General features: G+C 44.5%; 4 protein-coding genes across 11 annotated transcripts in view; 2 read left to right on the plus strand and 2 right to left on the minus strand.

The window, feature by feature from the left end:
• Window positions 1-864: 864 nt before the first annotated feature.
• LOC108145224 (glycogenin-1) lies at window positions 865-11,811 on the plus strand. Of its 5 annotated transcripts, XM_017270480.2 has the most exons (8): window positions 2,792-3,939; window positions 4,957-5,267; window positions 5,713-6,002; window positions 6,076-6,256; window positions 6,470-6,535; window positions 7,460-8,110; window positions 9,145-9,346; window positions 10,762-11,811. In XM_017270480.2, the coding sequence occupies exons 1-8, from the start codon at window positions 3,930-3,932 to the stop codon at window positions 11,154-11,156; spliced, it is 2,106 nt and encodes a 701-aa protein (XP_017125969.1). In that variant the 5' UTR covers window positions 2,792-3,929; the 3' UTR covers window positions 11,157-11,811. The 5 variants fall into 5 exon arrangements, with proteins under 5 accessions (XP_017125970.2, XP_017125969.1, XP_017125972.1 ...); XM_017270481.2 differs by lacking the exons at window positions 2,792-3,939; window positions 10,762-11,811 and adding an exon at window positions 865-977 and having other exon boundaries at window positions 9,145-10,442; XM_017270483.2 differs by lacking the exons at window positions 6,470-6,535; window positions 10,762-11,811 and having other exon boundaries at window positions 2,812-3,939; window positions 9,145-10,442.
• Window positions 867-13,681, plus strand: LOC108145227 (FK506-binding protein 5). 2 transcript variants are annotated; one of them, XM_017270490.1, is made up of 3 exons: window positions 867-977; window positions 11,963-13,207; window positions 13,289-13,681. In XM_017270490.1, the coding sequence occupies exons 1-3, from the start codon at window positions 971-973 to the stop codon at window positions 13,354-13,356; spliced, it is 1,320 nt and encodes a 439-aa protein (XP_017125979.1). In that variant the 5' UTR covers window positions 867-970; the 3' UTR covers window positions 13,357-13,681. The 2 variants fall into 2 exon arrangements, with proteins under 2 accessions (XP_017125979.1, XP_017125978.1); XM_017270489.2 differs by lacking the exon at window positions 867-977 and having other exon boundaries at window positions 11,929-13,207.
• Window positions 13,589-18,630, minus strand: LOC108145252. The gene is made up of 9 exons (XM_017270529.2): window positions 18,526-18,630; window positions 18,013-18,325; window positions 17,790-17,948; window positions 17,262-17,723; window positions 16,729-17,207; window positions 16,292-16,666; window positions 15,135-15,393; window positions 14,416-15,081; window positions 13,589-14,348 (listed from the first exon to the last, which is right to left on the minus strand). Exons 2-9 carry the CDS (start codon window positions 18,113-18,115, stop codon window positions 13,678-13,680), a joined length of 3,174 nt encoding a protein of 1,057 aa, XP_017126018.2. The 5' UTR covers window positions 18,116-18,325; window positions 18,526-18,630; the 3' UTR covers window positions 13,589-13,677.
• Window positions 18,631-18,778: 148 nt separating this feature from the next.
• The window catches only part of LOC108145236 (apoptosis-stimulating of p53 protein 2), a 37,055-nt gene continuing 28,073 nt past the window's right edge, over window positions 18,779-27,760 (minus strand). The window contains exons 2-8 of one of the 3 annotated variants that reach the window (XM_017270502.2): window positions 25,971-26,217; window positions 25,317-25,584; window positions 23,436-23,653; window positions 21,220-23,360; window positions 20,919-21,136; window positions 19,859-20,061; window positions 18,779-19,786 (exon numbers count right to left, since the gene is read on the minus strand). In XM_017270502.2, coding sequence (XP_017125991.1) covers window positions 19,742-19,786; window positions 19,859-20,061; window positions 20,919-21,136; window positions 21,220-23,360; window positions 23,436-23,653; window positions 25,317-25,584; window positions 25,971-26,132 — 3,255 coding nt within the window. In that variant the 5' untranslated portion in view covers window positions 26,133-26,217 and the 3' untranslated portion in view covers window positions 18,779-19,741. Of the gene's footprint in view, window positions 19,787-19,858; window positions 20,062-20,918; window positions 21,137-21,219; window positions 23,361-23,435; window positions 23,654-25,316; window positions 25,585-25,970; window positions 26,226-27,760 lie in introns of those variants that run through there. The other 2 variants (XM_041707281.1, XM_017270503.2) reach the window with 2 other exon arrangements.

Consider the following 27,760-nt stretch of genomic DNA (forward strand, 5'->3'; position numbering starts at 1 on the left):
ATTTTATTATAATTTTTTCGTGGCTAATTTTTTTTTTTTTGAGCAGAACTATCAACCCTATATTGCAGCTCTCTTAGATCACGCTCTTTGCTTTCACCCACTCTTTGGCGCTCTTACCACCACTTATCCAAGTTGTTTTTGACGTGACTTTCGCACCTTATTTTTGCTCTCTCTGTACCTCTCTCTCTTTTTACGTTTATAGCCGGCCCAGCATTAGCCGGCGAGTGAAGAAGAAGCAGAAATAGAAATGAAATATAAGTAAGCGGAATGCAAAATACTTTTTCTTTGGCGCCTTCCTGCTCACAAATACAGTGGTATTTTTATATAAAAACAGAAAAAAAAGCTATACTCTCATATGCCTGCCTCCCGACTACCGACTACCCACTACTCACGGTTCTTTTTGAAAATAAGGTGCTTACCCAAAAGACTTACATATTTTATACTATAGACTCAATATATTTTAAAATATAATATAACTTTCTTAAAACAATATATTAAATATATAACAACAAAATAAATAAATTTAATTAAATACGTTGAATATGATATTTTTATTTATCCAGTCATTAAGTTCACTCTTGCTCAGTTGTTCAAATAGTTAAACTCAAAGCTATTCAGATGTTTCAATTTTTACACGAACACAATATGCCCTTTTATTTTGCATGTAGCGGGTATAATAAATCTCCCACCGGCTTTTTCTGTGGTGGCCAACGACGTCGACCGCGTCGCCGACTGCGCTGCCCGTGTCTCTGCATTGGCATTTAGGCATTTATGCCCACGGCAGTCGAACGGTCGCTTCAGATTCTCGTCATCGCTCGTGAAAGGCGCACCGCAAACGCCGCTCTCGTTCTCGAATTCAGTGTGAAAGCTCAGCCACCCACCGTCAACGCCCGCCGGAAAAACCTCGCGAGTGCCCCAATCGAGTTTATCCAAAAGAAAACCCCACAGTTAATCCATAAATCCTAACAAAATGAGCAGTAAGTTGGGCCACACCGAAATCCAAAGCAAATGCAAAAAAATGAAAAAAAAAGAAAAGCAAAGAAAGAAGAGAGTGTGTGTGTGTATGCATGGCTAAAGGCTGGAAACTGAAAATCGAAAGAAAAGAAAAGCCTGCCCTAAGTTAAAGCTCCATTGGCGTTTCCTGCTAATAAACCAACCAATCGTCATTTCTCCCATATTTCATAACACTCGCTTCTGGGAGGAGTTATGCAAAATCGAAATCAAAATCAAAACCCGAATCAAAATCATAGCGATAATCGCATTACTATAATATATTTATAAATCGAGCATAGAGCGGCGACGGCAGAGTGTGGCGACGACCTTTACTGACCTTCACTAGCATTTGCTCAGCCCACAGCCCCTCATCACCCCCCAGCCCTCAGCGCTCTCACGGCCGTTAGAGTGTAGGAAAACATTTAAAAAAACAAAACCATTGCATTGGGAACCTCTGGCTGCCTGGCATATTTGTTTGTTTATGAAAAGTTTGTGCACAAAATGCTGATAACGCGAAGCTCACATAACCTTCAATGAGCGGGAAGAGCTCCGAAGAGAGATTGATAGAGCTTTTCTTAATGTTATGTTGAGAGAGAGCCGCGTTTTGTTGTGATTTAACACATGGATTTGCGCTTTGTACCTGTCGTCGCATTCCGGTGACCCAGTAAATACAACGTAGCGCCATTAGCTGCGCCTTATCAGCTGCATGCCTTATCAGCGGATTATGTCTTTCCGCATTTGCAGCTCATTGAGATTAGCAGCCCATTAAGGGATGCACTTCGCCTTGCCATTTTCACACGCGTTCGCTGACGTCCGGCGATCATGTTTGAAGCACCTCCCATATATTATTCACCCTCTATATGTACACTCCGTAGATGATTTTCTATTTTTAAGTTCCGCCTATATGTATGGGTCGGAATTATGGCTGGCGACAGGCGCTAACAAGTTTTGTGTGTTCGAAAATAACATTATTTTTTCTCGAAAAGTTTTCCACGCCCGAGAACATTCTTTTGTGTCGCATCGCCCACTAAAATTCTCGGATATATCATCATTTCTCTTGCCTTGGAATATCCATTAAATCTGCACGGATTTATGCCCGCATTTATCATCAACCTACGGCAGCTGCCTTTAATTTTCAGCCAGCAGGGATTTCCAGCATCTCGCGTTTCGGTCACCCCCTCGTCCTCGATGGTGATTCAATTTCTAAAACTGCTGCGTTGCCTGTACCGATCCAATGCATCGCCTACCAGCAGACACAATCTCATTTCATTTCACATCGGCGGGGCTATTTTTAGTGGCCTGCTCTTTCGGATACAGAATCGGAATCTACAAGATACACACTGCCTGCTGAGGTTTCCCGCAGAACTTGTTCCGCGCCTTGCACTCGCCAATTTGTGCGTTGGTGTCGTTGATGTTCCCCGATCCCCCCAAACCACCACTCCCTTTGGCATATCTCAATATGCATTTTCCCCTAGTACAGTCCAACACGGGTAAACGAAATTTCCTAGAACTTACAGAACCATACAAAGTGTTTTACCAGCAAGATTCAGTAAAATTTATTTTGTAATAGATGTTTAATAATTAGATGATTTCTGTTTAACTTATACAAAATATACTCTTAAAGAGATATGGTTCATTTTAAGTTTATAAAGGATGTGCGGAAAAAATTTCAGAAATGTCTTCCCCTAAACGATTATAAAAAATAAAGATTTTAATATTTTACCTTTGTGGTAACAAAAATATATATTAAAAAACCTGTAAACTTAAAAATATATTTTAAATAACTAACCTATCTTTTAAAACATATACAAATTTTTTGTTAGAACTTTTACCTCGTAATAAGAACATCTGTCTTATAAGTCGATGCAGAAAATATGTAAGATTTCGAGGTTACCCAGGTTTGACTGTACTTGATTTCTTATGCGCCGGCTGCAAATTATCGCGATGTTTTAATGGGGACCCTGACAAACGAGTTTCGGGAGGGCACAGGATGTCTCCCTCAAGGTCTCGGGTTCCCCATTCATCTAATTGGTGACCCCATTAATGGCGGTGACTGGCGTTAATCTGATCTGGGCCTCTTCACACTCCAACGGGCATGTTCTCAGTCACTTGACCCAGACCCAAGAGCTCATCCCAACCCACGACCTCCAACCCTTTTACACACTCGCTTTGGCGGGGCCCTTTATCAGCTTTATTGTGCTCCCGTTATACGCATCTGATAAAAGCGGGGTTGCAGAAACCAAGGCGCAAACTCTGCTCAAAAAAGAGAGTGTCTAAGAGAGAGAGAGAGCTTTCTTTTAAAGAGAGAAGCTTATAGTTCTCTCTTCTACACTGCCAAAAAACATAACGAATTTTTCAACATAAGCTGTCATATAAATTGCTAATTTACTTATTTTTAAGTTTACGTGCTAAGGAAAATGTTTAAGGAAAATGTCGCGACGCATTCAATTTGACAATTTCAACAGATGTTGAAAGTTTATTTTTAGACCGAGTGTTGTTTATTTTATTTTGTTTAAATCGCCAAATTTATGACGACTACTGAAATACTTTTTCACCGTTTTCCCCCATAAGTTATATTGTTTTGTGAAATTTGTTGTCATTTTCGCACACATCCGGTAAGTCAGAAGTTAATAAGATCCATTCTGGTTTTGCCGAAAGTAAATGATTTCATTTTTATTTTAGGCTCAACGAATCATTTCACACGCACACTCGCAAATAGAAAAGAAAGCATCTGTGTATCTTTCACCCGCACACACAAAACACAGACACACTCTCACACACACATTAAAGAATTCGGCGGAGGATAAAGATCATGCTGAACTCAATCCAAATCAAGATCAGGCTAGCGAATGCATTTGAATGACGCTGATAAGACCACTGTGCAGCAGCTATCCATCGGAATGCGCATCTGTTTCTGTGTCCGCATCCGTATCTGAATGCGAGAAGGTAGTTGTTGTTTTCCACCTACTTGTTGTATCCTACGCTTCACAGTTCCTTTTCAGTTCGCTTCTCTAAAACCCAACAACATGTATACAGACCTCTAATCTGACATTTAACCTGACTAAAGTTAACTCAACGAAATGTACCAAGTATTTATTTATAATATATACACACTTGTATATATACCAATCTATTTTCTATCGATTCGTAGCAGTAATACCCGAATTATATTGTTCTAAATTCCATTTACTTGTCAATAATCAAAATTGGAAATAAAAAATAATCGTATGTTTTATATATTTTAACTCTAATGAATTTTTAATTTTCAACACAGCAAGACTGCATGGTTTAACAATTTATAAATACTACCAAGAACGGGGAGAGAATTTCAAGATAAATTCACTTGTAAATTGTGTACCATACAGATTCCAACCTAATCTAGTCAAAACTAATTCCCCATCGTGTGAGAAGTGTGCACTGAAAAAAAAACTCATAATCGCCACATAATCATGTATATATATTAGGATATGCCAACGCCATGAATAATTATCTATAGCTTTTGCCCAACTAAATGCCAACTACGCAAAATTCTAATTGCCCGTTTGGACGCGCCTGAAATATGCTCTGCTCGATTTTGCCAATTCTTTATGTTTTTTTTTTTGCAATTTTTCCGCTCTAACAAAGCAAATGAAATTTGTATGCATGTGGGCGCCGCGTGCCCCGCCCACTGCTGACGCAGTTGGAGATCTGCACACACCACATGTACAAACATACATATCTGTTCTCTTTCAAATGGGGAACCCGAAAAATCGCTTGTTTATTTATAATCCATAACCATTTTTTGCTGAATACGAAACTAATAAATACACTGCGAGTTCCCAGCCAGCTGCTGCAGTGAAACGTGCAATGTAACAATGACTTTTGAATTGTAACCCAATTCGTATCTCTGTCTGAAGTTTTATCTCTGAAATATCTATAGCGTTTAATTTGCATCTCTATCTATGTCCCTCTCGTCCCGAATAGAGTTCGCTTGGGTGACGCTGACGACAAATGACACGTACTCACTGGGTGCCTTGGTTTTGGCCCACTCCCTGAAAAGGGCCAAGACCACCCACCAGCTGGCCGTCCTGGTCACGCCCACCGTCTCGCAGGCGATGCGCGACAGACTGAAGGAGGTGTACAACGTGGTGCAGGAGGTCAATGTGCTCGACTCACAGGACGCCGCCAATCTGGCGCTGCTCGCCCGCCCCGAACTGGGCGTGACCTTCACAAAGTTGCACTGCTGGCGCCTCGTGCAGTTCGAGAAGTGCGTCTTTCTGGATGCCGATACACTGGTAAGATATGGGCAATGGAAAAAAAAAATATTTACCTACTTTACTTACCATTAAATATAGTTAGTTTTTAACTCAATTTGATCCTTCTGATCTTAATTTTTTTAGTGCAATACTTTCAGTTTGATCTCAGAAACAGCAAAAAAGTGAAAAAAATCCGTTAAGAAATAATAACAAATATATCATATGTACAAAGATATCATTGTGATATGCTATTTGCTTTATTTGAGTAATGAATTTCGATTAAAGATGAATTAATTATTTTAATTAAATCACTTCCTTTACAATTTTATTGTTGAAGTCAGGATGATAATTTTGTTTGTATCTCTCACGCAGTTAATTTTAGAAATCCATATATCTAACTATTATATAACTTATATGGTACGTTAGGTGACTACCCTGATCCTTATGAAATCTCTTAACAACGAATTATGTTCTTTTCTCATAGGTTTTGCAAAACTGCGACGAGCTGTTTGAGCGCGAGGAACTTTCGGCCGCTCCGGATGTGAGCTGGCCGGACTGCTTCAACTCCGGCGTGTTCGTGTTCAGACCCAGCGTGGACACCTTCACCCAGATCACAGAGTTCGCCGTGAAGAACGGCAGCTTCGATGGCGGCGATCAGGGCCTGCTGAACCAGTTCTTTGCCGACTGGGCGACGGCCGACATCAAGAAGCATTTGCCATTTGTTTACAATGTGACGGCCTATGCCTCGTACTGCTATCTGCCCGCATTCAAACAGTGAGTTTCCCAGTCTCTAGGTGGCCAAGCAACCAGTCACCAGTTTGTATTATAATATACTTAACGCTTACAGGTTCAGAGATAAGATTAAGATTTTGCATTTCGCCGGCAAGCTGAAGCCCTGGCTGATTCAGTTCAACTCCGAGACAAAGGTGGCCAGCGTTTCCTCGGACTATGCCCATGCCCAGGATCTGATTCAGCTGTGGTGGAACATCTTCTGTGAAAACGTGATCCAGTCCCTGTCCACCGAAATGGTAAGTGCCCTCCGTGGGCTATTTGCAACTGGAATCTTCTACCCTTTGGCGATTTACAGCATTACTTCTGCTCCCCCTACAATCAGACCGAACTCTTATGTCTCCCCTGTTTTTGCAAGCCAAACTAAAGCTAACCAAAGAATTCTATTGTTTAACCCAATGTATTTGCTCCCAAAAACCCCCTGCTTCGTTTCTTAACCCGCTAATCGCAAGCAAACGCCAGGAAGAGTTGCCATTGATCGGCCCGAGGGAGCGATAGCCCACGGGCCAAGTACCGAGGTAAGCAGATCTCCAATTGTCGAACCATCTCGCACCAGATCTGTATAGACCCTGAGCACTCCTCTGTGTAAATATTCTTAATTATAACTCAAATATTTATTTATTTATCCATCTTTCTGTGCGCGCCGAGTAAATAACCCAAGCAAACAAATTCAAATTCGATCTATTTGCTATTTCTTGCCGATAGCTGACCTCGTTATCGTTTCACTTCTCGCCTTTACTATCTATTCACTTTAACGTTCTGTTCTTTGACTTCGTTTTCATTATTTTTTTTTGTTTCGCTTTGCAATTCTCTGTTGATTTTTCCTCGATTAGCAGCCACGCCCCAAAGTAACCCATTTTTTATTTGTATTTTCTTCTGCTATTTTGGCCCCCCAAACAGACAGACAGACAGACGTACGGACCGATTCTCAATTGGGTCTCTTTTAATTTATATCTTTTGTATTTTTTGTAATATTTGTCCAACTGTGTGTGTCTCGTGTGTGTGTGTGTGCTCGTCTCAGTGTTCACTTTCTTTCCGTTTTGTTTTCGAATTTGCATCGATTTGGCCGAGAGCCAGGAAAATGTTTCGGTTTACGCCATCGATAGATGAAAATGATTCAAATCAAGATGGTCGATGGTTGGGGGTGATGCCAGAATCATTAGGTATATATCCCATAACACAAGCCAATATACACACACACACACACTCACATTCAGGGGGATCTCCGTTTTTGTAACCCTCCACTTTTTACCTTTTTTTTTTGTTTGTGCCGTTCGGTTCTTTATTTTGCAAATTGATTTACTATTCATTTACTCTTTATTTTCCAACTCTCGCTCTCCTATGTTGCGCATTCTGTAAATAAAAACTTGCCATATAAAATTCGCGGACTGCCGAATCGCATTTGTCGTGCATATAACTCTATCTATCTAACATCGTCTCAGTGCCTTTGCCTAAATCTAATGCACTCGCAAAGCGAATCCGCGGCGGATGAGCAGCATCAGCGGCAGCAGCATGAGTACTACCAGCAGCAGCAGATGCACCACCAACTGTTGCATGTGCGCCAGTTCCGCGATCCTTGGGCAGATTACTATGAGAATCTGGAGAAGGAGAAGGAGCAGGAGCAGCAGCAGCAACAGCAGCAGCAACAGCAGCAGCACCACCACCAGCACCACAATCCCAGCCAGAATCACAGCCAGGACAATGGGAATGCGAATGCAACTGAGACTGCGAATGCGAATGCAAATGCAAATGAATATGCCACTGAGTGGCAACATGACGATGCATGCCACCCACCTTCGTCGCCGACTCCTCCACCCCAGTCCTACAATGCCAATGCCACTGCCACTGCCACTGCCAATGCCGAAGACTTTCCATCCGTAGATGTGAATAGCAATGAGCTAAACATTTCACATCCACCTGAACATGCCACCTCAGCCACTGCCACTGCCACTGCCAATGACACGCCTACTGCCACGCCCACGCCCACGCCCTCGCCCACGCCCACGCCTCATCATTCCGTGCATAGTCAGACAGTAGAAAAAGCGACAAGCCACCAACAAGAACATGAAGTTGCAGCCACTGCGCAGCCTGAGGTAAAGGCAATCAATCCAATCCTGGCCCAAGAACTACACAGAAAAAAATATTCTTATCGTTTCGATTTATATTCAATAGGAGTGGATGCTAACAAAATAATTAAACTTTGAATTTTTCTCACATTCACTTTAAAAACTTTCGTTGAAAAAAGGAAAAATATTTACATTGCAAGAACTACATAAAAAAAAAACAATTTTTTATGCAAAATCCGTAAAAAGCAAAGTTCAAAATATGATCGACACGATTTTTTGTTCTGTGTAGAAGGCTTAATCTCAAATTCCCAACAAAACCAGCATCGGATAGTGGTGTGCAAGTGTACAAGTGCTAGTGCAAGTGATAGTGATATTGTAATGCCCTGGTTTTCGTCTAGTCACTGTTTTGCATACGAATTGTCATTGTCGTCGTCATTGTCCTTCGGTCATCGTTCATTGTTCCTCATGGTCATTGGTTCTTGGTTCTTGGTCCTTGGTCCTTGGTACCGGGTTCAACGTTGTGTTTGTGGCCTGGATAAGGGCATTTGTTGATTTATTATTAGTTGGCCTGGCACCTGGTCAAGCATAAATGTAAATGGAGAATGGTGAGCTCGCTCCCCATTACAGCACCATCATAATCATCATCATCATTATCAACTTCATCATCTTGAGATGCAGCAGCCAAGCAGGCATTTCATCCTCGTGTTGCATGTGCTCACCTCAGCCACCTCCCAGCATTCCGCCCACTTTCACATAGTAATCTGCCAGAGAGTTGCTGGGACACGAGTTGCAAACGTAAGCAGTCGCTGTGCAGCGCGTCGTATACTTGATTTATGCCTCGAGTAGCACTCTGTTGTCATATTAATCATACGCCCTGTGCACCGTAACTAACATCTCAATGTTGTCAACCGTTCGTCTGCGTCTCTACTAGTGCTAATAAATGTTTAATCCGTAGTAGTGCATGAACTACCCGAAACACCAACACCAACACCCCACCCGACCACCCCGTCTTTAATGGTAAAGGAAGCAGGTTTTAATAAATCCAATTTGCATATTTTCAGGCGGGTCTGGCTGGTGCTCTGTCTCAGCTGCGCATCGGTGAGCAACGCACTCCCGAACAGGAGGACTACGAAAATCAGATGCGCCGCCAGTGCTGGGAGTCTGGACAGATCGACTACTCTGGCGCCGATTCCTTCGAGAACATCTGGAAGAAGATCTCGCAGACGCTGGACAAGAAGTCCGACAAGGAGACCGAAGAAACTGGTAGCTCATAGATACAAAACCGAATCTGAACAAAACAAAACAAAGCAAAACAAAACAAGCAAACCAGAACAAACAAATGCAAATCGTTCGATTTTCGTCGTTTTGTTGTAATTTTTTTGTTAAACACACACACACACTCAGCCCCCCCTTTAAACCCCATCCCCAAATATACGTACACACAGACCAAGCACACACGTAATTCCCAAGGCGAACTGTGGCCAATGTCAAGGAGCCCCCCGGTCTAATTGAGATTTAAGGTTCAGCCCAAAATGTGTTGTCGAAACGAATTCTTCAGAGTGACATAAATGCAATTTTTATTTGCCCCCGCACACATCTCGTTTAAAGGGAAAGACAGAGATGAAGAGCAGGGGAAAAAAAAACGAACGCACAGAAATTTTAATTAAGTTTTCAAATTAAACTTTTTGCACTGCTGCTGCTGCTGCTCTCGACAAACGTGATGTGTTGCGATACGTTGTGTGTGTGTGTGGGCGACACACTTGGCACAGTTGCCCCAATCTCTTGCCACCAAAGCCCCTTTCCCAAAAGAACACTTGGCCTGGCCACAAACTTTTACACTTCATTGTATTTTAATTGAAAATTTTGTACTTTCGCCCTCTCCTGTGTTAACTGATTTATAGCGATGACTTTTTAGCTCATCTGCATTGAAATTCATTGTCAATACCTGCCCCTTTCCCACTTTCTCCCACATATGTACATATGTTTTTCCCTATGAATAAAAACCAAACCAAACAATGAGTGTATACAATATCTCTAAAAAAAAAAAAAACGAAAACAATTTAAAATAAAGTCAAAATCAAAACTGAAATTATAGCCAACCATTTGTGGCTATTGTGTACATGTTTCTGCATGTGTGTGAGTGTGAGTGTGTGTGTTCTAACTGCTCCGCCCCCTTTTTTTGCGCCCACTCTTCGAATCGAATTCGAGCTGAGCGTTAAGTGTTTTGTTTCAATTGTTTTGGCAGCCAAACTTTTCTATCTATACACGTATATACCATTTATGTTATAATTTACTATTTGCAAATATTGTCTTAATATTTATTCGAGAACAACAAGAACAAAGAAACCCCCAACAACAACAACAACAAGAACAACACAAACAAATTTTCAATTTAAGAAACTCTGTTTTTAAATGTGCATTTTTATTTTAGCCCTAAGTTGCGTTCTTCTCGTACGTTTTGTCACCTTTTCAGTTGTGTACTTTAAGCCATCTTAGCCATGGGTAGCCACGGTTCTAGGCCAAAAGGTCTTAGAGCCATCACGTAGCCATAAGAGCCAGCACCAATCACCCATCGCATCTCAGTCACCATCAGCATCAGCATCCCAGCATCACAGACGATGTAGCTGAATTCGAATTAAAACTACTGTCTCCTCGTTACCCCCAAACCACATTTGCAGATAACGATAACGATAACGATAGTGACCCTCCTGCTAACCCACTAAGCTATGATCAATTGCTAAACGAAACCGCCAGCAAACTGCTGCATCCGCCCGAGAAATCCGCACCTTCGCAGGCGATAACGAAACAGCCGCAAACTAACAATGGGAATGGGAATGGCAAGGGGCAGCCGCAGCTTGACCAGCCACGCCCCTCAGCCCGCCCTAAAGCCGCAGCAACTAACGCTTCAACTCCTTCCGCCACCTCCTTAAAGCAGAGTCCACAGATGCGACAGGCAAAACCGGAACCACAGCCACAACCGCAGCCAGCACAGCACATCACGTTGCCGGCAGGAAGTGGAAACGGAGGCGTCTCCAAGAACAGCAAACAGCGGTCCGCCCGCAAGTTCAAATAGCAATTACTGAAGCTGCTGATGCACTACAGCTGCCTGCCACACCTGGCGTGTCGCTCCAAGTTGTATTACCGGCGGCTGGAACCGAATCTGGATACCGAACCCCAACCCGTGCACGTCTAAACCCGGCGATTAATTGACAAATCCAAGAAAGTACAAAGCGTAGCAACGATGAATGCTGTAGAAGTTGCTTAGCAGGCGGTTCTTAGACGATGAACTTACAGTTAACAAGATTTCCAGTTATCCCAATTATAAATAACAAAGTCAATTTAAATTCTCGCAATATTCGATACAACGAAAAGGACTTCGGTTAAAGTAAATATTTGTGACTTAAAGTATTTTTAAGTGACTTTTAAATTGCTAACAAGTGAACTGAAAGGAATGAGTCTAAATTAATTTGTCGTATGAAAAAAAATATATGATAGGATTAGGATTGAAATTTTAATTTTTCGAACATTGATGCTTAAATTAGATAGTCAAAATTAAGAAATTATTAAATATTAAATTTGTTAATTGGCTTAATTTACCTAAAACTATATAAATTAGGAAAATAATTATCATATAATCACGACTGCTTTTGAAATCGTCTAAGAGCCACTTGATTAACCCGATTGCCAGGCTGCCTTACTAAGGAAACCAAAGCAATATCATAGACTTAGCGTAGGATAAGACAAAAGCTAATACTAGACTTAGGCCGCAAGTGCTTTGGATAACCCTAGACGCAAACACACACTCGAGAGCTTGGGATGGTCGCTATATACAGCCTTATATACCAAATACTATACACACAATGCATCCACACACCACAGAGCTTCTGACCTCCGCGGACATCGAGGATGGTAAGGTGGAGTTCGACAAGGCCACGGGAGCCAGCACCACGTACAAGCTGATCGAGGGTGGCTACGAGGTGATCACCACCAGCCCCCAGCCCAATGGAACCGTCAAGACCCAGGTGCGCACCTTCTGGGACCCGAAGCCCGTTAGCGAGGAGGACCTGGTGAAGGAGCAGCAGAACAAGAAGCTGGTCCAGAAGCGTCTCGGCAAGGAGATCCGCATCGATGAGCGCACCACCATGCTGACCCGCGCCATCGAGGGAGGTTACGAGGAGGTGTACACCACCGTCAACGAGGATGGAACCCGCAGCATGCGCACCAAGACCTTCTACGACTCGGTACCCACGGAGGTAGACGACAACACCGCCGCCAAGTTGAACAAGAACAAGAAGAACGTGACCAGGAAGTCGTCGGTGGACTCCACCGATTCCACGGAGTCCTCCCGCCGCATCGTCCAGAAGCAGCAGAAGAACGTGGTGCAAAACTACCAGGACCAGCAGTCCAACACCACCACCACCTCGGAGCGAAGGGTGTCCGTGACGCAGAACATCGAGATCACCGAGAACAACCGCACCGTGCGCAAGAATTCGCTGCAGGAGCAGAATGTCAAGGCCATCACCTCCACCTCGAACACCTCAACCATCGACAGTGGCAAGAAGCAGAAGAAGAAGCCCAAGTCCTCGGCTCCACCACCACCCGCTGACTTTTTCCAAAACGACACGACCTCTGTTGCCTCGAAGCGAGTGCCCGGCGGAGTGGAGTACACCTACTCCACGGAGCTGGAGTCCGGCAAGACCATCACCACCTCGAAGACCGTCTACGAGGAGGAGGAGGTGGAGCTCACCGAGGAGGAGATCCGACAGTACAAGAAGACACTGAAGGACGCCGAGAAGCACAAGAACGTGACCACCACTAAGAAGCTGAAGTCCGAGTCGGGCACCAAGAAGATCGTGCCATCCGAGAACCCCGGCGACGTGACCACCGTGGAGACCATCAAGATCGAAGGTGGCACCGAGTACCACTACACAACCGTGACAGCCGAGGGCATCGTGAAGAAGGCCGTGAAGACCGTGTTCGATCCCGTGCCCAGCAACAAGGCCAATCCCGATGACACCGACGAGGAGGAGATCATCGAGGAGTACGAGGAGGAGATCATCGAGCCCGGTGAGAAGAACGTCAAGACCATCGAGACGATCAAGCAGCTGCCCACCAAGTTCGAGGGTGAGCATACTGGGCATAACCCAGCCAACCCTACCAATTCCACTAAATCATATTCTCAAATCATTGCTCATTCTTTCGCAGAGGAAGTGACCATCACCCATGAGAGGAAGGAGAAGAAGGTAAAGAAGTCCATGGTCATAAGCCAGTAGAGATCGCCGCAAGCCCACACTGAAACACACTCAAACACTCATGACACTCACACAACACAAGGCACATCAATCACAAACAAGCTTAAGAAAAGGCCCGAAGACACCAGAAAGGCCCTGCGAAGATCCCAAGCTAATTCTCCTGACCTATTTCTCAGTTAGTTGCGAGCGGTCTTTGCACGCTTCTCGTTAGCTTTGTTATCAATTACCAGCTGTCTAGTGCCCTAGAAATGTATTACGAAATTATCCAAAATTTATTGCACAAATCTATCTAACATAATTGTATCCTCTTTTGTTAACAAAAATAAAACACAAGTTTTGGTTCTAATTCCTCTTGGTCTTCTTCTTCTTTGGAGAGCTCTTTGATTTGGAACTTCTTCGGCAGATGGATTTTAGAACCAGGATTGGCAGGAGAATGAGAGCCAGAGCTAGCCCAACAATGTCCAGCAGGTAGAACTGGTACCAGGGAAGCTCCACGCCGGCGGACACAAGGTGGGGAGCTCCTCTGTGCTCGATCACATAGTTAATCCAGTACATGGCCGTGTCCATAGCACTAAGCGGTCGATCGCGAAATATCCGTGAAGCCTTCTTCATGTTATTCCTGAATTTGGGATTCTCAATCAGTTCCAGCAGCATTCCTCGCAGCTCCTCTACCGTGACTGTCCGGTAATCCAGACCTAGGGCATATCCCGCCTTCTTGCCCTGGTTGATGTTCAGATGCTGATCACAGTAGACGGGCATTCCTAGTATCGGGATTCCATTGTACATCGCCTCCTGGGTTCCAAAGAGTCCACCATGAGCAATGAACACCTTGACATTCGGATGGGCCAAGATGTCTGCCTGAGGCATCCAACTCTGCACCTTCACATTGGCCGGCAGGTTGGGCAGAGTTTCATCCTCGAATTTCCAAAGAACGCGCTGCTTTAGACTGCCAAAGACCTCTAGGAAAATCTTCAGCTTTTCCGGCGGGAGATCGGCACTACGCACCTGTGAGCCTATGAAGGTTTTGATTGTTATTATTGCACTATTACATTAATTGCATCTATCACGCAACACAGTTACCTAAACTGAAATAAATAGCCCCATGTGTGGCTCCATCCAGGAAGTTCTGGAGGTGCTCTGGTAGCGCCTTTGGGGGCTGAATATGCAGCCCTCCCACTGAGATCATATTATAGGACAAGGGTCTGGCCGAAGAAAGCGGCATGTAGGTGTTCAACAGAATAGCCGAGATATTCCGCTCAAGTTCTTTTATAGTTGGAACCCTATCGAGAAGTTTGGAGAAGTGTTTCCTAAGGACGGCATCCTGTTTGGGGTAGTAGGAGAATTCCCTGCTAAGATCCTCGGCGGCACTAATGGCCACATTTCCAATTCGCTCCCACAGTGTCATGCGATCGGTGTACGGCATATAGGCATGCGGTACGTAGGACCAGGGAGACACTATTCCAAATAGCTGGCTAAGATAGTTGGCATGACCGAATGTCGAGACAGTAATGATGGGAATCTGGTACAGATGTCCCAGAATGAGGGCGCCCTCGTTGTAGAACTGTTCTGCCAACAGCAGATCATATTTGCCAACCTTATTCTTCTCATTGATTATGGCCTGAATTTCTGGCTGCTCGAACGCAAAGTCAGTGCTGTGCGCACCCATCACATTAACCATCCGCAGGAAGGTGAAATTCGGCAAATCAGTCATCTCCAGAATGCTGTTTTTATTGCTCATCTCCTTAACTGGGAAACAGAATGTTATTAATTTGTTCATTTTTTGTAGCGACTTTACCTACTCTCTGGCCAAAAATCGTACTGTGGAATCACAATTTCCCTGTAGTTTGTGCCCAGTTTTTCCTTAGCCAAGGAGAAGGGAGTGATGAAAGTTACTTCATGCCCTTGTTTTACCAGCTCCCGGATAATGGCATTGGTCATCATAAAGTGGCTCTTTCCAGGGAAAAAGAAGGCTGCCAGAATGCGGGAGCTGTCACTGAAGTCCAGTTGCTGAAATGCGACCAGGCTCAAGAGAAAAAAGTGCAGACCATTTCTACATTTCTGTAAAATATAAATGTAAGCATTATGAATGTGTGCTACTGATCTGCCTTTGACATTATCTTATCAGTCAGCCCTTCATTGGAGGTCTTGACTTTTACTTAACAAATAATCTGGGGTAATAACAAGTAGAATTATTTTCTAAACACATTTTGCATTTTAATTTAATAAAAATTATATGCTTTCCGGTCAATTGAAAAACCACTAAAAGAGTTTCATTGACAATATTGAAAAAAGCTTGGAAAGCTTTCAGATATTTAATCTATTTATTTACAACAACGTGAACAAACCATTTTGATTCAGCTTGTTGCTCTACGATAGGAACAATTAACAACCGGCTCGCTGAACGATTTTCAAACGACTGCGAATAGGTATTGATAGGCCGTTTTGTGGGGCTCTATGTAGCAAATGTATGTCAAGAGACCCTTTGAGATTGGCAAAACTAATAATCTGAGTGTGGCTCGTGCGGAAAACGAGGTAGACGTCTCGTTTTTGTAATCTATGGAGACCACCAAATTTTATGAAAGCATGATTATGGTTCTTTTGAAATTGAAAACAAGGAAGATTGTAATAATAAGCATAATATAATGATTGGGAATGTAGTTTTTGGGTTTATTGTTTCTTTTTCTTTGTCGTTTAAGTCACTTATGTTATAAAAGATATAGATCCAAATATTTCATAAATCAAAAATATTTGTAATGTAATGTAAATCAGTTAAAAATATTGAATACTTTATTTATTAAGTTTATATATTTATTATCAAAATAGATTAAGTACAATGTTTAAAGACGTTTATTGAGTATATTATGATATTGTTGCATTTTGTTTACCAATCAACCTTCAAATATTAATTCCTAAGAGCGTTTAAATAAATTCTTCGAACAAATTAGTTTTTCTTAACTTTCCTGTGCTTTTTGTTACTGCCCATCAGCAATCTAATGGCAAATAAGAGGGCCAGGATGCCGGTCAAGCCAATGACGGCCACAAAGGCTACTACATCAAGCAGATAGAACTGGAACCAGTTGAGATCCAGGCCAGCGGATCGCATATGGGGAGCTCCTCGATGCCTGATGACATATTCGATCCAATAGACGGCACTTTTGCGGGGCTCCTGCGGACGATCCCTAAATATGTTTGAGACCCTTTGCACGTTTTCCTTATACGTGGAATTGTGGATGAGTTGGTGCAAGGAGTGTCGGAGGATCTCATCCGTAATCGACTGGAAGTGCAGACTAATGGCATAGCCGCCCAAAACGGCCTTGTTCATGTTTAGGTGCTGGAATAGAAGTAGAATTGAATAAGTATCTGGAAAGGTGTTAAGATGACGTTAACACCTACCTGATCGCAGTAGATGGGTATGCCCAGCATAGGCACGGCGTAGTGTACTCCCTCCTGAGTGCCAAACAGTCCGCCGTGTGTGATGAAAACCTTGACGTTGCGATGGGCCAGAATATCTGCCTGCGGCAGCCACTTCCTCACCATCACATTTTCCGGCAACTGGGTAATGCTCTCGTCCTCGAATTTCCACAGCACCCGCTGCTTGAGTGAACCGAATACCTGGAGGAAGAGTCTCAGCATTTCCACCGGCATATCCTTGCTCTGGACATTGCTGCCCAGGCTGAAGAAGATGGCCCCCTCGGTGGCCCCGTCCAGAAAGGTTTGCATGTCCGGTGGGAGTGCCTTGGGTGGATAGATGTGCATGCCACCCACTGGCACCATGGCATCCACCGTGGGACGTGCCGTGGTCAGCGGTGCGTGACTGTTAAGCAGCATCACTGAGATTTCTCGCTCCATGTGCCTGACCTTTGGCACCACATCTAGAATTCACCTATTATAGTTCTGTTCATTAATAAACAAACTTTGCAACTCACCCAAAACGGGGCCAAAAAACTCCTTGGCCACAGCATCCATTTTGGGAAAATAGTTGAGCAACCTGTCCATGTCCTCATAGAAGGATACATAGGAATTGCGCACCCGATCCAGGAAACTCATTCGATCGGTGAAGGGCATAAAACCATGCGGCACAAAAGACCAAGGCGTAATCAGACCCATCATCTGGCTCATGTGGTTCTCGTAGCCCAACGTACTCGTGGTCACCACGGGTATCTTGTAGATGTGAGCCAGGGCCAGGAAGGCCTCCTGATAGAACTGCTCGGCCAGGAGGAGATCAAATACACCGTCCGTCTGCTCGGCATGAATGAGAGCCTTAACCCCGGGTTGTCGGAGGGCATGTTCCGTGGTTTTAAGCCCGATAATCTCTAGCATTTTCAGAAAATCATAGTTGTTCATGCGGGTCAGCTCGAACAAGTGCTGGGCTCCGAAGTTCAGCTTAACTGGTTCCAGACGATAATGATGACTGATGATTCGGCAGATGTTTCACAAAAAAAAACACCACTTACCATCATGCCAGAAATCGTAGACCGGTTCTATCAAGATCTCCGTGTAGTTGCTGCCCAGCTGCTCTTTCTCTAAAGAAAAGGCAGTTACCATGGTCACCTGATGGCCACTTTCGACGAGTTCTCTTATCAAAGCATTGTGCATCATAAAATGCGATTTGCCTAGCCAACAATACAAATGTGGTCAGAAATTATAATATATCTATGCATGCAAATACCATAATACCTGGAAAGGCATACACGGCCAGTATTTTGGATCCCTCAGCTAATTCTAGCTCGGAATACAAAGTTCCAGCCAGGAGCAGGAAAAATACTAATATAAATTGCATCCTTAAAACATTAACTGAACTTAAGAACTTATGAATCCAATGTTATTTGTTAAATCCAGGTTCCACTTATTCTGTTCTTGGCAACAACCTGTTTCCAGTTTTTGTTTACTATCGGTCCGTGGCTCTTGAGATTATAAAGTCGACTTCACCGTTCTAGCCAGCGCCAAAAACTAAAAGCTATTTTCGCTTGCTCTGGTGATGCTAACTCGGCTCAAAGTTCATGTTTAAGTAGAAAACAATTAAGATTATATTACAGAAACAAAATAATCAAAAAATAAAAACAACTGGAAAGCGCTTGCCGTTCAATAAAGATTGTCGACATTTGTGAAATACAAATTGCTTACTTTTGATAAGGTTATTAATGCTCGAACGGCTTCATCTAGCATCTGAAACACGTAATCAGTACTTACAGTTACGCGACGCTGATATAAGGAGACAATTAAATTGTCTGTTCGCGTGCCTGAAAAGCTTTTCACTTGCTTCGTGGAGAAATGATAGATGCAACTGTTTGCACTTCTAAATGAACACTGAACTTGAGCCGCAATTCGATCATAGTTTTAACTACGATGGAATTCTGAAAATTGTATATGTTTGAGTACAAGACTTCGGGGCCCGAGAAATTCCAGCGATTTCCGAACGAAATAAAAGCACATCACCTCCAAATAAGCTTTCTGAATCGTTTTATTTTTTTCATTTTTCAAACGTATTTGCATTTTAATGTGTTTGTCCTTAAATGCTAGGTATTAAGCAATCGATACAATATAATTAAATTAAGTTAAATTAGAACGTATATCCTATAATGCGATTACTTGTCAACGAATCCGCTTTATGTAATTTACATTTCCATATTCGATACAAATTGTTTAAGTTATTCTCGTCTTTATACAAAAATCACATTCGATTCGTTATATATTCTCCTTGTGTCAGTTTTTGTTATCTATGTTAAAATGTTTTCTTTCGATTTGTGTGAACCTTCGAACTCGAACGAGTTCAATTAAAGTTTTAAGTACTAACTTGATACATGCAATTAACAAACTCCTTCAGCTAGCCGTAGATGAAACATTCTGTGTGTGTGGGCAGCCAGGAATTTCAAAATTCAAATTTCAAATTTTCCATTTTCCAATTTGAACTTTTTTCTGCAGAAACTTGAAGGTGAAGTTTGTGTGGCGAGCAGGCGGCTGATATGAGTTATTAGTCTAGGCCTTAAAGCTAAGGAGCTTAAGTGAAATTCAATTTGCGGTTGTACGTATGCAGGGGGTGGTTGTGGGTGATATGTGTGCTGAACCCAGGGCGAGAGCTGGGCTAATTGAGGCCAGTCGTCGGGATAAATGACTGAGGCGGAAGCTGCTGCAGTCGGCTCCATTCCATATGGTTGGGCATATGGGTGGGCCACCACCTCGCTCCTCGCTCCTCGCTCCTCGTCCTTTGTGTTGCTTTTTTCCAAACAAAAAGTAAACAGAAAGAAACATGGGGCTGTGATAAATAATTCCCCGATGACTCCTGCGGTGGCACGTGCCCAGAATCGGCTAGAAATCCAGCTCCTGCTTCCTAGATGTACTTGGATATGTAGCGCTTCTGGATGAGTCGACCGGCCTTGCGCTTCAGTATGGTGAAGCGTATTAACTGCTAATCGCTGAAGTGCGGCGAATGCGGCGGCACACGTGGGTACAGCTGTGAAAAAGGAGTTGGCACTTAGTTCCCCTCCCATCCTGCGTACGTGAAGGCATCTCATCGGCTACTCACCCCCAGTAGGTTGCGGGGCACGTAGCCCTCATCGCCACCGGCATTCCGTGCCCACCACCACTCGTTCTCGGCATCGTCGCCCTTGCGCAGCACGATCAGCGGCTCGTTCACATGGAAGGAGAGCTCGTCGCCGTTCTGGGCCTCGTACGAGAACACGGCGTATACGTCGCCATTGTGCAGAATGCCCAGCTTCTCCTGGATGCCTGTAAATCAAGGGGAAAATGTTAGAAAAGATAAATAAACAAAAAGGAACGCAATGGTCGAGTGAAACGACTGTTGGATACCAATTACTCAGATAACCTGTTTCAAATTAAATATACCGGAAAATTGCCACTGCAAAATGGATTACGAATGCATTATTTTACCTCTAGTAATGAGTTGAAAATAGATTACAATCTGGATTACTTTAAAATAGCCATGTCCGCTGTTCGGTCAGCAGCTTTTATTTGTAATCAAACGACATTAAAACATGTTATTCTAACTCAAATGGTGTTTCTATTAAAAACACACAGTAAAATTTTCCCTACAGATCAAGGAAACGTCTTTGATACAAAAACGATTACTGTGTTGTAATGCAGAAGGCTTACAAAAAAATTAAAATATTCTATCCCCAAGTAAGAATTGAACTTGGCTCTAAATATAACTGGGTTGACTTTTTAATCTATATATAACACATAACTTCTAAGGTAACAACATTGATTTAGGTACAATACTTTGAAGTTTGGAGTTCCGAAGCACAAATGTGTGGGACGGGAAGCGAAGTAACAAAGGCGTGTGAGCAGCGATTAAAACATCGCTGAGTAAAAAAACAGAAAATTGAATCCATTACTTTTGAGATAGTGATTTTTTTCTCCAAACCCCGTCATAGTTAAAACCTACTTTTCGAATAACTTTTAAAATAAAGCTTCGATTTTGAACAAATCAATGCATTGAAAACGCTTACATCCATTGAAAGAGATATTGTTTCAACGAATACCATAAACCCTCTTAACCTCCAAGCAACGGGTATACGTGTTGGTCTTTTCCTAATAATCCCAGAGGGCCAAACTAGTGTACTTACTGTACAAATACTCGGAGCAGCCGTCGAAGCCCTCCTCATCCTCCTCGCATTTCTCCGCTGGCGTCTCGTGATCCGACAACGTGGAGGCAAACAGGCAGGCGCCGCTCTCCACCAGGAACTTGACCATGGACAGATTGTTGCAGCTGGCGGCGCAATGCAGTGGCGTCCAGCCATCCGAGTCCTGGGCGTTCACATCGCAGCCAAACTCAACCAGGAATCTGTGTAAAAAATGTGATTAATTGGATTGCAGAACAAAAAAAAGAGAAAGAGAGAAAAAGGGCAGAAAGAAAATGTCACTTACTTGACAATGTCAAAGTGGCCGGCACAGATGGCATTGTGTAGAGCCGTAATTCCCTCATCGTTGGCCGCACTGGGATTGGCAACTTGCATGGCCGTTTTCTTGACCAGCTCCAGTTCGCCCTCGAGACTGGCGTCCAGCAGGAGGGCCAAAGGATCGAAGCTCACCCGTCGCGCCAGCTTGGGTTTTCCGCCCGTTCGCTCCTTAATGTTGCTGGTTGTCGTGGCCGTCAGAGTAGCTGACGCGGATGTTGACGTCTCCTGCTGACTGGCCCCTGTCGTTGGGGGCACCATGCGGTCCGTTTCGTCCGCGCTGGACTCACTGCTCGGCGAGTGCTGGGGTGAGGTGTCCGGCGTGGATTTCAAGGCCTCCGCTGGCTGTCTAAGTGAAGGCTCTGACTTCCGTTGATTTGGCACTTGCATCGGAGGCGGCTTCTGTTGGCCATTGGTGCCGGATTGGCCGGATTGGCCGGACTGGCTGAACTTAAGACGAGGCTGCTCGAACAGAGGCTGCTTGCGGATGGTCAGTGGCTTGGCCTTGATGGGCAAGTTGTCGTTGATGTTCAGCGATTGCAGGCCAAAGGTCGCCGCCGCCAGCGGCTTGGGTGCCGCTGATGCTGGCGCAACTCCACCTCCCGTGGCTGCCGATGTGCTGGCCTCCACTGGCGATGGTTGCTCCGTGGGCGACATCTTGCTGGGCTTGGGCGGCAGGGCTGGACGGGGATCCGCCATCACCACATTGGGCGCCACACGGTTCACCTTCGGGCTGTAGGTGATCATTTTGGGTATGGAGCTGCTGCTGCTCACCGAATTGGGGGCCACACTGCTGATGGGCTTGCGCGGCGGCACCGCCAGATTGCCCACCTGCACCTGGAGCGGCTTGGAGGCATTGGGCACGGGGGCCAGGGCCACCGATTTGCTTATCGCCCCCAAAGGCATGCTGTGCACGGTGAGCTGCTGCTGTGTGTTGCGTTCGGATAGCGTTTCACTGGTCACCGAAATCTCGTTCTTCTTGATTTGCAACTGCTGCTGCTGCTGCTGCTGCTGCTGCTCCTGGCTCTCCTTCGACGTGGCCTGCTGGTTAAGTTTGCTTATCAGGGCGGAGGCGGAGGCGGAACTGCTGGCGCTGCTCGAGGAAATGCTCTTGGGGATTTTACTAACATTCACAGTGGCGGGTGGAGATGTTGCTCCTGTGGCTGCTGCTGCTGGTGCTGCAGTTGCTGCTTGACTTGCTGCTTCTGCTGCTGCGGCTGCTGCTGCCGCTGCTGCTGCCGCTGCTGCTGCGGCTGCTTCTCGATCTCGTTTCTTGGGTCCCACTTCCGCGTAGATATGTGTGGTACTATCCATGGCCTCCGTTTGCGCCTGCTTGCGCAACTCGGCCTCCGTTTTCGCAGGAGCCGTCACCGCACCCGCACCCGTCCCCGCCAGCAGCTTCTTGGCCAGCTTGGACTCGTCGCTTTCGCTACTCGAACTGGCGACCGGCACGGGTACGGGCACGGATCCGGCAAAGAAACCACTGTTCTGGCCCAGCTTGACATGGGTCAGATCCTGGATGAGCTGATTCTGCTGGTTGGTATTGGCCGTGGCCGCTGCATGCTTCATTCCGCCACTCAAGTAGCTGGCGGTGCTCGTGATGGTCGATTTTTGGGGCGTGTGGATGAAGGGTTCGACGGCGGCCACATTGCCGCGGGCTCGTCCGGCGGCAGCGGCGGCGGCAGCAGCTGCCAGTTGATTGACCTGCTTCTGCAACAGTTGCTGCTTGAGGGCCGCAACTCCGCCGTGTTTGGCCAGATTGCCGGCAGGTTGCTGGTAGGCCAAAGTCTGCTGTTGCTGTTGCTGCTTCTGGTGTTGCTGTTGTTGTTGTTGCTGTTGGGCAGTTGCTGCTGCTGCTGCCGCCAGCAATTGAGCAGACTGAACATGCAATTGCTGTTGCTGTTGCTGCTGCACGGTTGTCTGTTGTTGTTGCTGCTGCTGATGTTGCTGCTGCTGCTGGTGATGGGTGTTGGCCTGCTTTTTGCGCTGCAGGCGCGTCTGCAGTTCGTAAATACGCTGGTCCACGGACCGTAGCTCCGCCTGTCGCTGCTGCAGGGCCTCGCGTTGCATGTGCAACCGTGCATCCTGCTGCAGCGACAACTGGTTGCGGTACTGCAATGATAATGCAAAATAAACATAAACAACTCTGCACCAATTAGTGGCTGTTGCACTGTGCGTTTCACTCACCATCAGCTCGCGTCGCAGCTTCTCCAGTTCGCGGGATGCTTGGGGAGGAAGGGCCTGGCCAACAGCGGAGCCAGCGGCTGCCAGGATATTCACAGGACATCGACGGTCACGTCGCAGGTCCTCCAGTTGGCGGGTTAGGGCCTCCACTTTGGCCACCGCCAGACTGAGCTCCTTCTCCTTCTCGCTAAACAGGGCACGAATCGAGTCCAAGTCATTGCCTGAAGATACAAATTGGTTAAAATATATTGTTTTGAAAACGCAGAAATCATTTCAAATTAACAAAACATCCTTGCTTACTTTATAAAATTACTCAGTAAACATTACTTGCCATATATTTTGGGTCTACCCTTAGAGCAACCCGAAAAGTGATTATGCCTATTATCAGGACTATAATATGTAATCTTGTTTTTGCCTTAAGGTACCTTCGTAAATCTTAATTAAAACTCAGCTGCGGCAAATCTGTAGTTAAGGATTTGATTCCCCACTAAAGTAGGTGCTTCTGCCTTGAGTGCTCAGCTTAATCAACAATGTTATCCCGATCCATGCCTTTTCCTTCACTAACTATTTTATAATCGCCGGCCGCCTGCTGGTCGCCGGTGTTTTCCTTTCGTGGATTTGGGCTGCCTGTTCAAACTAATTACAGCCACAACACAGGGCGCCAGCTCATTAACATAATACCCTTGTATGGAAATGTGTGTGTGTGTACCAGTGTGCCAGTGTGCGGGCCAACATCTTCTTAGCCATGTTCAGGCGGCATTGTTGCCGCCCACAGGCAATCATAAAGGACAACAAAGTGGCACACACATACATAAATTAAATTCACACACGCGAGGGGCGAGTGGATGGGAATTGGCTGCTCTGCCATGGAGGCCGGCCGCCACTCAACACGGTTTTAACACATGTTAATTCACCCATAGAGCCCCTCTTCTCCACTCAACCGGCGGTGCTTAACTCAATTTGAGGGAGAAGCTTAGGTCCGGATAGGATAACCCAGGCAAATGCACTTGGTGGCACTTCGCCACTGTCCGTGAGCCAACCCTCCTTCTCCTCCCTGCACTGCACAAAAGTTGTAAAACATTTAGCTTTAACATTTTAGGGGAAAAACATACATTTATTCGATTTCAGATAATACATGTTTAAAACTGCTCTCTCATTTTAAAGGAATTTAAATAATTGATTAATATTATTTAATCCATTGGTAACACGAACATAGTACTTAAGACAACATAATTTTACTTAACACAAGTGTTCCATTTTAGATTCGAATTTTAAATGGTTGTCACTTACATAAGTTTTGAGTTCGGTTATGAATTGGTTCAGCTTAAACTTAAGTCGCATTTTCTCGTAGATTAACGATGAAAGTATGCAACTGGTGGAAGACCCTGAAAATTCTATATATTATTGATCCGGATCAAAAGCCGAGTCGATCTGGTCATTTCCGTCTGTCTCGAAAACTATAGAAGCTAGAGATTTGGGATTTAAAGTGTATATTCTAGATATGCCCAGGCAGAGCAGTTTTATTTCAAAATGTGGGCTTTATGGTACATTTATAAAGCCAATGGCACCAACTAAAACGCGGTTAGGTAATGCGGTTTGTTTATTATTTTGAAATTGGTTAACTGGGTAACAGGTTTCTTGTTTGTTTGTGGTTAAATACCCTCCATACCAGGTACTATTCGTGTTTCAAACAAATACATTACATCCGAATTTATATTAATTCCGCATGTACAGATTTTAAGAACCACCACTAATTAACGATGAGTAAACCGAACTTAATCCCTTGCACTTGGTATACCCTTAGGCTATTTAGATATAAGATCTTTAACGTATATATTTTACTTAGTGAACAATGTTATGTTATTTTTTTGCAAATGTACTCACTCAGTGTGACATTGTAGGTCTTCTGCAAGTCCACTTGACCCCGCAGCGCTCGCAGGCGGCGCAGCTTGGACTCCTGCGCCTCCACCCGCTCCCTGAGGCGGCGGAGCCGCTCGCCCTCCGCGCTGGCCACGGCGCTGCGCACCTCCTGCGACTTGAGGAAGCGCAGGCGCTGCTCCTTGGTGGCCAGCAGCTGGTGCTGGCTGTCGATTTGCTGCTGCTGTCTCAATGCCATCGCCCTCAGTTCGGCTGACGTCAGCCTGCTGGGCACCTGCAACGGACCAAGAGATTTGGGGAATGAGATTGAGGCTGAGATTTCGCATCGTTAGCGTAATAAGCGGCTGAGGTGGATGCGTGTGTGTCAGCCCAAATCCACTTTCAGCTACATCTCCACCGACACCTCCAACTCCACCTCCACCTTCAGCCAGAAGTGAGAAATGAAATTTCACAATTTATAATCCGAGGCGTAACCGAAAACCCTCCCTGGGAAAACTCAAAAGTCAAACTGAAAGTTGTCAACGTTCGTGGTCAGCCATAAATCAAGTTATGCTTAAGCTAATTTCGGCTTTTTGTTGTGGCGCAGATTGGATTTGCTCCTTGGGTGGGTGCAAAGATACCGGGATACGGGATCCGAGATACGGGATCCGGGATACTCACATTCAGCTTGGGCTCGGAGGTCACCACCACTCCTCGCGTGGGACTGACAAAGGCCAAGGAGGCTGTCGATGATGATGACGATGCCCTGTGGGCGGGCATCAGGGAGGCGGGCGGCATCTTGGGCAGGTTGCCGGAGACGGGTCGACACACGCAGGTCAACATTTTCGAGGCGGTCTTTTGATTTTTGGCTTCGATTAGTCTTTGGTTTATTTGAATTTACGCTTCGTTTCGGTTCTTATTGAATGCACTTGGGGAAACAAACGCGTTTTTTATTTTAGATTGTAGGAATAAAGTTTCGTTTTTGGAAAATTAAGAAATAATACACAGTTATGAACCGTATTGGAAATGGTATACATTATTCCCATTAATGGCTTCCTAAGAGCCTTGGTATACACCCAGAGAAAAAACATGGCATATCCAAATAATGATTTGAAATAAATATTTTCGGTGTTTTGTTTAACTTACACTAACATATTTATCTTTAATATTAAACAATTTAGATTTGAAATTAAAGAATATTGAAACAAATTAAATATGTTAATAATTACATTACCATGTTTTCGGTATATTTTGTGTACTATTATATTTTGACAAACAACGTACATTCAAAAATTTTAATGTTTAATTTTACTTTGCCGTTTTTCTCTGGATGTAAGTGTATTTATAATTGCAGCTTTCAGTTGTGTTCTGGCCCTCATCCCAACAAATCTTTAAAGTTTGCATATTTATTTACTTATTTAAAATAAACGCTTTTTGTGATTTCACCCCTTCGCACTTCAGTGTTTGTTACAATTGCATTCACTGGCCTGCGAAAGTGTCCTTGACTGCAACAGCAAGGCATGAACAGAAGGAAACAAAATTTGTGTGCGTCGTTTTTATTGTTCAAGAAAATATATAGCTCAGGATGGTTTGGCGGACCAACCCGCCTGGGTGGCCGATTTCCGGCCCCGATCCCCTCGCAGAAACAGTGGGTGCCATTGGCAGTGCCAGCTGGCGCCAGTGCCTCTGCCTTGTACTCGTTAATGGATTTTCAATTCAGTGCCTGATTGAAAGCACACTTTGTGCTGGTGTGAATGTGGGTGTCGGGAAAGTCGGGGAAAGTGCACGATGTATGCAGCCATGTGGTTGGACTGGTGTACGTGGGCGGTGAGCGGTGGGAGGGGTTTGTACGGTTTGTACGGGTTGAATGGGGTGTTTACCGAGCCACTACACTGTTGTCAATGGCAACGGGCAGCGCCCCAAACAGCCGTGACAATAACAACGCTCGACGGACTCCAAGTACCGACTGCTGAAACAACAAGCGGCAGTTAAAGTCATAGTTGCGTGTACATAATCGCTGGCACTCACAATTATATAAAGGATACGGAAAGACGAGGACCGGGCACGGAAAAAATATGGAAAAACCGGATGGCAGCACAGCAGATCTAGCCCTAACAGAGTAACACTCGAACGGAAAATCCACATACATACATATATAGCTACATACTCGACAGGCTAAAGACCGACAGCAAACAATAAAATGCCGTCATGAGGATTGGCCATGGACACGTCCCAGTCTGTTATCGACGAGTATCGTGTCTACTTCACGCCAACACTACGGATAAAAATGCCAGGCATAGTCAAGAATATCATTGCATGCGCCATTAAAAATACACTTGTTATAAATTCCATAATAAAACAACTTTAAGTCACTGTATTATATAAGCTTAACATTCACAATGAAGTAAATCTTATTTCCATATCTAAGCTTTTTTCAGATATTTATTTAAAATCTAACCTGAACATTCGTA

The sequence above is a fragment of the Drosophila elegans genome, unplaced genomic scaffold (genome assembly GCF_018152505.1).
Source record: "Drosophila elegans isolate 14027-0461.03 unplaced genomic scaffold, ASM1815250v1 contig_183, whole genome shotgun sequence".
NCBI lineage: Eukaryota > Metazoa > Arthropoda > Insecta > Diptera > Drosophilidae > Drosophila > Drosophila elegans.